Here is a 9,470-nt window from a genome sequence, read left to right on the forward strand (position 1 = left end):
GAAGATGAGGGAGAGAACAGGAGAGAAGTTGGAGAGAAGACAAGAGGGGGAGAACACAGGAGAAGAGAGGGAGAACATGAGAGAAGGAGAAGGGGAGAACATGAGAGGAGGAGAGGGAGATAACATAAGAGAAGAGGGAGGAACACAGTGTTCTTGCCAATTTCACTCATTCACACTTGTTCTTTAATAAGACATATACATTCATTTCTTAATACCACGGTATGTGATTGCTTGTGAATATATAATATCTCAGGTTAAAGAGTGTTGTGCTATAATGTACATTTTGAATGCAATATTATTGGCATATCCTAGTGAAGAAAATCTAGAAATGCATCGCATTAGTTTTGGAGACTGAAACAGGGGCCAAAGGTGGTTGCGGTGCTCATGTGCTACCCCAGAACCCCCCCACATTTAAAATTGCTGCTCCACCCCTGTGGAGGGGTCCTTGAATTGGTCAGATTATTTTTTAGAAATTTAAATACACTTGTATAATTATGGTACTTGTACAATAATGGAAAAATTCATTGACCTCTATTGGTCCATGGGGTAATAAACAAACATAACAGCACTGATTGGGCAGACACGGGTCACCTCATCCAATCAAGCTCATCGATTCGATTTGACCTACCTGTGTGCTAACTGGAGTGTGTGTGGATCATGTTTGCCAAATATTCTCCTGCACTGTTACACATGGTGCAAAATTACATTTTTTCTGGGAGAGCATGATGCATAAGGGGGGGGCCCACATAAAAAATAGCCTAGGGGCCCATGACTACCTTAATCCTCCTCTGACGATGGATACAAAAAACTGCAACGCTCAACATTCAGCAAGTGTCATGGGCTGTAGAATAAGTGTGGAAGATCCTGCCAAGCAGCTGAAGCTGTGGAAGATGCCTGCTCCCTCCAGCTGCTACGAACAAATGCCACCAGGTGGAACTCGCTGTTTATGGCTGTGGAAAGGCTACTCACGATTCTGAGAGAGAAGGGAGAGCCAGCTTTGAGAGAGATCTGTGCAGAATTGAAGGTTCCAATGTAAGTTGGAATTATGTATTTTTTATTTATTTATTTATTTTTGCCTGCCATGGCTTCTGTAATGTCCCTGACTTGTATCATATTTAAATGAGACTCGTTTAAAAACCACTTGACCCCTTTAGAAATGATCCCTGAGGTGAAAGTACTATGCTCCATTAAAGTCATTATTTCATACTATGTTCGCCTTCCTAGTGGTTTAGTTTACCGGAGCTATTAAATATTTTTACCACCGCTAGAATGCAGTAATATGTTGAACATACACTGTCCAGCTTTCACCAACCTACCTACTACTGCACTCTAGTGGTGATAAAAATATTCAATCTCTCAAGTAAACTAAACCATTATAAGGAGCTGTAGACAACCTCGGAACTGGTTCATACACAATGTACTGTAAAACCTTGCTTTGTATGTTTTCTAGGTTACTGATTTTTGGGTACAATATTCATGCATAATTGTAAAACAGTGGTTTGTTTTCTTCCTAACAGGTTCCATCCAGTTGAGCTCACTTTCCTCAAAGAGTACTACACCACCATGAGCCCTGTCGCCCAGTCCATCAACATCCTCCAAGGGGAAGCGGAAGTCCAGATGGGATGGCTTCTTCCGACGATTTCCCTGCTGAGCAGCAAACTGGAAAAAATAAAGATTGCACTGAAGCACTGCAAGCCGTTGGGTGAAACCATTCAAGTGGGCATTCAGAACCGTTTTGGCGAGATGTTAAGAGACCCTGAATTGATTGCTGCAGCGATTATCATCCCAAAGTTCAGAACGGCCTGGATCAAAGATGATGCTACACTGAGAATCGGTAAGACAACATGACGATCTTTAAAATAAAGGAAATGTAGCAAATATACATTAAATTACAAATTTAATGTACACTTACTAGATTTGTCAATGTCTAATTTCGAATTAGGTTGATAGTATTTCAGCTGTAATCAGGGTACTGTAAATTTAGTTTTTGAAGTTCGAGGCCTGAAAATATCTCAAGATGTCTGGAATTGTCAGAGTCAAGACATTAAATTTGTGTTTCTCTCGTTGTTTATTCCCTGAGTTTGGCAGATACAGAAATTGTGAAAGTAGCCAATCTGCAAGTTCACACTGCCTCGTGTTGCGAGCTTGTAGATCTGCTATTTTCACAATTTGTCTCAACTTTTCTTCTGTTATTTTATTTATTTTTTGCTAATTTTGGCCTTTTGTTTCTGATAGTATTGTTTGTCAATGTAATTTAATTTTTTCCTTTAGAGTTATGGAAAATGTCATAAATGTAATTAAATTTGTCCTATAAAAATGTGCACATACCCTGGCTGTACTAATGCTAGTTTCACCCTCCCTGTGTTTCAGGGTTGGACTACATGTGGGAACAGTTGGAGGATCCTTCCATTTCAGCAGATGTCGGATCCAGCTCATCTGATGAGGGAGATTTCTTCCATGCCCTGAAAAGATCCCACGAAACACCAAGCGCCACCAAGCAGCTTGATTCATACCTGACCTACTCAACAGACAACATCAAGATACTGAAGACGTTTCCTGTGGTTCTCAAGTTGTCTGTCAAACTCAACACACCTCTGCCTACTTCTGCAGCCTGTGAAAGACTGTTCAGCATAGCAGGTCTCATCTTCAGCCCAAAAAGAGCATGGCTAGCTGTGAACACTTTTGAAAATCAACTTCTGCTGAGGATGAACCGCGAGTTCAACTTCTCTATCACCACTTGAACCAGAACCAGAAAGTTTGTGTGTGTGGTGTGAGTATGCCTCAGCCCATGAGGATTCCCCCAACATAGTTTAAAAGTGGAAAAGTGGTCCTTAAGTTAAATTTTGCAATACAGTTTGTGCAAGACATTGTTCAGAAAAGTGATGTGCAACCAGTCTGCAGTGATGGTGCTGTGTGTAGTGAGAATGTATTTTTTAAGTTGTATTTTTTAAGTTGTATTCTTAACCAGACACAAGGCACCTTATTTAGTTGTGTTCTCTGAGGCAGATAGGAGGCACTTTTTTGTGTTCTTAGGCAGACAGACACTTTATTTATAGTTATGTTCTCAGGCAGACACGAGACACTTGATTCACTCACTCTACATGTTTGCTCAGGTGTTTTTTTGTTTTTGTTTTATCATACCACATCTATTTCATTCACCTGATAGTGAAATAAAGAGAACAAGGGGAGAACCATTTTTGGTTGTTTTGCTTCTTTTTATGCATACTATAAAAATACTTTGTACTTTACTTGTACTTGTACTTTTGATACTTGAGTATATTTTTTCACAAGATACTTTTGATACTTAAATACATTTAATGTGAGCTACTTTAAGACTTTTACTCAAGTAATTTTCTTATGGGTGACTAACTTTTACCAAAGTCATTTTCAGTTATGGTACTTGTAATTTTACTTAGTTATTTTTTTCAAGTACTTTATACACCTCTGCAAGGGGGGCGGCATCCCCCCTCAAATCGCCTACTGGTTTCAACACTTGTAGTGATCAAATAGCTCTGCGAGCGTTGTCAATCAAGCGAGTTGAACATTAACACCTGTGATTGAGTTACATTCACTCCTGGCGGAGTTAATCACAACATCCGGTTTGGATGCCTTTTTCACTCACGTCGGTTGGTAATAGGAGAAGACGGCAAAGACCCTGTGTGGATTATACGGCTTAAATAAGGTAAGAACCGAATATATTTACTTCTACGGGATGGTAATCGCTGTATGAAGTCGTGTTAACATATCATGGGGTGTGAAGCGAATTAATTGTCATTGACCTGGTTGAGACAAGCTTTTAATTACGTTCACGTTTGCTGGCAACAAGTGGTTGCTTAAAACAAAGTTATTGAGTGGCAACTTATTTATCCGGCCAAATATCAAGTGTTAAGCTAAAATAAATGTTAAGGTATACTAAGGTGACCAGTGGTGGATGAATTAGCGTTTTTTAAGTCAAATGATGGTGAGTGTTTTGTCAAATTTAAATCTGCGCATCAATGTGGGGGAGGGGTGGTGGCGGCGTCGTCGTCGTAGTGAAATTGTAGCCCTTTTCAGACAATTTCTGTTTAATCATGCACGGACATCACCCGTTTATACTCATTCACACAAACACACAACTAGGCTACACATTGTCCGTGATATACGTGTTCACACTCACTGAAAATATACCGTTTGAACCAGGCAAGGCAAGGCGCATGCAACAGGCAGAAGTGATGGGATTTACGGCTCTTTGAAGGGAGATCTTATGGCTCCGTTCCTTTCCAAGAGCCCTTTTAATTAATTAATTTTTTACATAGTCAATGCAAAGATGATGAATAGCCACGAATGGCTATTCAAGTGGCTATTCAAGATAAGAGGTTAAATAATTGGCTCTCAAATAAATCGGTTCCCCTTGTTCATACCAAAGAGCTGTTCAAAAGAATCGGATTAACAGCCACATTTCTCCACTTGTTCTACAAGGTGCAGTCTAAAGATGTGGCAATGTTGCTCAAGGTGAAGTACCAGAATATCAAGAAGTACATTCGATTACTGTCAGGGTTCACCTTTTTGGATTTCATCGCTCAAGGTGAGTAGCCATCTCATAGTTGCCCTCACAACAAATAAAGACAAGGATTTATGTATTTAGGATGGCACTTTTGGTTTTCAATTTGGGTATCAATTTGCAAAAAAAAAAAAAGCTTTTTGTATTGTACACACTGGTGTTGGTAATGACCAAAATGCAACATTCTGACGCTGCGGTTACTGCACAAGTGAAAGCATTATGTATTTTCAGAGATGTTTAAAGAGAAAAGGAGAAAAGTTTGATCAGTCATCCTTAAAGTGCAGTTTAAAGGTGGTGTAAGTAATTGCATCTATCCCCCCAAAAAGTGTTAGCATTGTCGTCTACATTGTGACAGCCATCACTAGCTCAGAGTGTTTGTCAGAAACATGGGTCCTCCACTCTGCAGTAAACAGAAAAGACATTTTCTGGTATCCTACACCCTCTTTCCAGCCAATCTGGAGAAAACTAGTAGGAACTTATTTTCTGTTTACTGCAGAGCAGAGATACTGGGAGATCCATGTTACTGACAAACACCCTAAAGCACTGACAGCTGTCGGAAAGTAGAGCTATTCAACACTTATATTCACAAATGCAATCACTTACTGCACCTTAAGATCAGCATCATGTATTTTTTAATCTATTTTCATGATTATCTTCCTACAGTCAAATACAAGTATGGGCTTCCTGATGCTACTGAACTTGATGCTTTTGATGAAACCAACAAAGTAGTTGAGGAAGACATCTTTTCTGAACTGATAGAGGCCAGTCCGGATTTATGCCTGACAGTAAGTGAAAAAAATCCGACATTGGTTTTCACCATCAGTGAAAAGTGAGTAGTAATTTACTTTGATATTCATTAGAACATAATCATCATTTAGAATTGGCCAAATCAGTGGGGTATGAAAAAAAACTGCTGGCATAAGTCTATGATTATACTATTTAATTTCTTGACAATAGCTGTGTTTTAAAATCAAGTGTAATCCTTTGTAATCTAACTGTATTCTTTGCTTCATCTTATATTTGAAAAAGTGTGTAGTTATTTTTTGTAACCTGATTCTGATCACATGAAATCTATTAACTACCCAGCTCAGACACTGGAGGAAGACATCATTCTTGAGATACAGATCGATCCTGGTCCAAGTCAAACAACACAAGACGGCATTTCAGAGGAAGGTATGTCTCATTATAAAATCAGTTGTAATCAATGTTCAGGGTTTTTTTGCTTCACAAATATCAGTTGAGATCTCTTGTCTCTGCCTTGACTACTATAACAAAGTAGATTATAGAAAAATATATTTAAAAGAAAGATCTGTATCTAATTGCAAAAACAGTTTGAAAATGTGGGATCAGGTGTGATTTTTAACCAGTGTCTGGGGAACCACCAAATGCTACATTTCAGGCATGTCACAGTTACGTTTTTATTTCTTTTAGATTTAGACACCATCCTCCCTCACAGATACGAAGACATCACTTTCTTCAAGTGACAATGACCACTCCAGTCGAATAGAATATGGGATTCCCATAGGCAGACGTACGTCCAGCTCTGAAGTCATACCCAGGCCTACCACAGAGGTTTCTGAGTCAGAGGCTGCAAAAGAGGTAGTCAAGGGCAGCAGATGTAAATTACATTGTTGACCATCATAAAGTGTCAAACTAAGTGAGTTTCTCATCAGAGTATTTGTGACATTTAGAATGATTGGGTTTGGCTAATAGCTCTGTACTTAGTAATCTAAGGCAGATAAGAAACAACATTGTTTCATCACAAATCATGTTGCACTTGCATAATCAGTTAAACAATTGGTTAGTTTTTTTTTTGCTGAAATTGCTGATCCATTTTTGTGTGAGAAACCCTCCTGAATCAGTGATTTTAACTTTTACTCTTAATCTTGTCGTATATTGTTAAAATGATTTTTATCCTGAAAGACTGATTTGTACACTGAAAACTTTATTTTCTTTTACACAAATAGATGGTAAAAAATGCCTTGCTTTGCAAACCTGGGGGTGAGGATGTCATCGACGAGTATGAGGCAGAAAAGTCACTCACTCACCGCACCCGGAGACAGCTTGTCAACATATTGGCTAGCCATATGACTTGGAGGCATGGGTAAGTGTTAAGTGAATTGTTAGATTGTAAACATTATATTAAGAAAGATTATCATGAATTTTCAAAATACATTGCATTGAATTAACATAGCAAGTGGGGCATTTTTCAATTGTATGTTTTTGCATTTTAAGAATATGGTCTTGACCTGTTTTATATGAGCATGTAGAAGATACACTAATAATAAATGTAATTTATTAATCACTGGCGATTAATAAAGCACTCGTAAATCGTACTCGTAAAGCTGTCATAATTTAAACTTTCAGTTAATGTATTAAATTGGATCCAGTCCTAACTACTCGGCCGCTCTCAGTGGGTCTCATTCATGAAACTTTAGTAAATTTGTGCGTAGATTTGCACATAAAAGCCTACGCTACTAAAAACCTACTCCGGATTCATGAACACTGCGGGAAACTCAGATCTGATCGTAAACACGTGTGTATGATCGTGAATGCCAATCCATCGTAAAGTGACAGCGCGCTCCCGGTAATCAGCTATTAGCATAAATCCCCGCCCATGAATTGCCAATGACCACCATATAAGGAGGTGTAGATGCATCCAGTCGACCTGTCAGTCATGGCGCAAACGAAGAAAGGGAGAGAAAGAAAAAAGAACTTTGCGGAAGCGGAGATAGAAATACTTTTGGGTGAAGTGGAATTAAAAAAAAAATTATTTTCATCTGTTAGCAGTGGTGTGACAGGGACAGGCAAAGCGAAGGCCTGGAGGGAGGTGACAGATGCCGTCAATATTGTCTCTGTAGTCCAAAGAACCATGTCCGAGGTGAAGCGTAAATGATTTGACATGAAACTGGAGGCAAAGAAGCGCATAACCTCACACAAAAGAAATATATCAGCCACAGGATGAGGAGGCTCACAGTCGCAGCTATCACCTGCAGACGAGCGCATCGGGGGGATAACTGGAGACCTCTCTGTCAGGAATTATACCTGGCGGAGACAGCGACATGCCTCCACTGGAGCCTATATTTTTATTATCATCATTCAACATGTAGAAAGAACGTGTAATCTATTGAGTCGATTTACATGGATAATTCACAATCATGAACCTAATCTGGATCTTAAACCTGCCAATTGCCAACTACTTTAACTAAATGTGTTATATTTTTATCATATGTTTAGGCTATATCACATGTTTCAAAGGCATCTGCGTATTGTGTACATAACAGAGCGCAATATGAATTTAAATTGTAATTTCAAATAGTGACAAGCATTATTTATGTGCATTCTTAAATTTACACAAGCACTACGCGTGGTCAGCAGCATGTGTAGATTTTGTTAGTAGCTATGAAAAGATCGGAGCTACTAAAATATTGATGAATGCGAGATGCACATAAATTTCCGTCTGCGAACAGTTTACACACAAATTCGTTCTGCTCACGTTTCATGAATGAGACCCAGTGTGTGCGGATTAATGATAAAACATCGTCTTTAAAAGCGTGTGTGTTGGGGGTGCCGCAGGGTTCCATCTTAGGACCGCTGCTGTTTAGCGCATACATTAATGACCTTCCATCTGTGTGTGATGGAGTAGGGACCCTGATGTATGCGGACGATACGGTTTTGTACACTACTGGGAAAGATCCTGAAGAAGTGGCTGCTAAGTTGTCAATGGCAATGGAAAAAGTTACACAGTGGCTTCAGTATTCCCGTCTCACCCTAAATACTAATAAAACAGTAACCATGTATTTCTCAAACAAGCAACGAAATACGGTTTTTCCAAATATTTATGTCAATGGAGAAATAATAAAAAATGTTAATAAGTTCAAATACCTGAGTGTGATATTAGATCCCACTCTCACATTCAAAAGCCATATCAAAAAAATGAGCCATACACTAAAATATAACTTATCAAACTTTAGAAACATCAGGAATTCATTAACTGTTGAAGCCTCTAAAACTTATTTCAATGCCATGATTTTGTCTCATGATAATTATTGTATGTCCTGTTGGTCTCAGGCAAGTACATCTGTCTTGAATCCCATCAGGTCACTCCACAAGCAAGCCCTGAAAATCTTAGACAGAAAATCACGACAGTACCATCACTGTGAAATACTTAAGAAATATAAAATGCTTAGCTTCGATAACTTAATGATGTATTCTGATGTCCGTTTAGTGTACAAAATAATCCATAATGTTGCTCCTCCCCCATTGAAAATCTTTGTTAAACTCCGTTCTGAACACTCCATCAGAGCTTCAAGATCTGTCTCAAGTGGAGATTGTAACATGCCTAAGCGTAGCTCTGCCTTTGCCCAATCTGCTTTTTCTTTCAAATCTGTTCAATCGTGGAACAATCTCCCAACTAATCTGAAACTCTGTACAGACCTCAACGTTTTTTCCCGGGACATCAAAAAATGGATCCTAAGTAACCAGTCATGTCAGCATTAATCTTAAACCTAAATTATTTTTAACTTTGTCAAAGAATGAAGTATTTTAATAACTGTATGCTTCTATATTTCATTCTGATATGAAATATGTTTTACACCTGTTAGTAATGAGTGTTAGTGATGTGTGAGCGGGCGTATATACGCATATCTGTATGGATGCTTGGTCTGTTATGTAAGTTGACAATTTTTGTCCTTTCTCTTTTTGTTCTTACTCACCTGCCCAGGGACTACGGATGGAAAGTGGCTAGTAAGCTAAATCTGGTACAAAGCATCTTCTCCCATCTCGAGACTTATGTTATTTTGTACATTGTCCCTGATACAAATAAACTTATTAAATTAAATTAAATTAAATGGGGCACCACCTCCAATGTTTTGTCTATTTGAATGCGGAGGGAATTAATCAAATCTGACCGGACAAGGTTAACTTGGAG

At 38.7% G+C, this 9,470-nt stretch overlaps 1 protein-coding gene across 1 annotated transcript; it reads left to right on the plus strand.

The window, feature by feature from the left end:
- Positions 1-809: 809 nt before the first annotated feature.
- Positions 810-2,741, plus strand: LOC141018409 (uncharacterized). The gene is made up of 3 exons (XM_073493370.1): positions 810-1,032; positions 1,518-1,834; positions 2,371-2,741. Exons 1-3 carry the CDS (start codon positions 947-949, stop codon positions 2,739-2,741), a joined length of 774 nt encoding a protein of 257 aa, XP_073349471.1. The 5' UTR covers positions 810-946.
- Positions 2,742-9,470: the final 6,729 nt, after the last annotated feature.

Source organism: Pagrus major, chromosome 22 (assembly GCF_040436345.1).
Source record: "Pagrus major chromosome 22, Pma_NU_1.0".
NCBI lineage: Eukaryota > Metazoa > Chordata > Actinopteri > Spariformes > Sparidae > Pagrus > Pagrus major.

Bases quoted from the DNA above. Each gene is read 5' to 3' on its own strand.
- LOC141018409 (XM_073493370.1), top strand. From the start codon at position 947: ATGGCTGTGGAAAGGCTACTCACGATTCTGAGAGAGAAGGGAGAGCCA. The intron at 1,033-1,517 runs GTAAGTTGGAAT...TCTTCCTAACAG, and splicing joins GCAGAATTGAAGGTTCCAAT to GTTCCATCCAGTTGAGCTCA. The intron at 1,835-2,370 runs GTAAGACAACAT...CCTGTGTTTCAG, and splicing joins TGATGCTACACTGAGAATCG to GGTTGGACTACATGTGGGAA.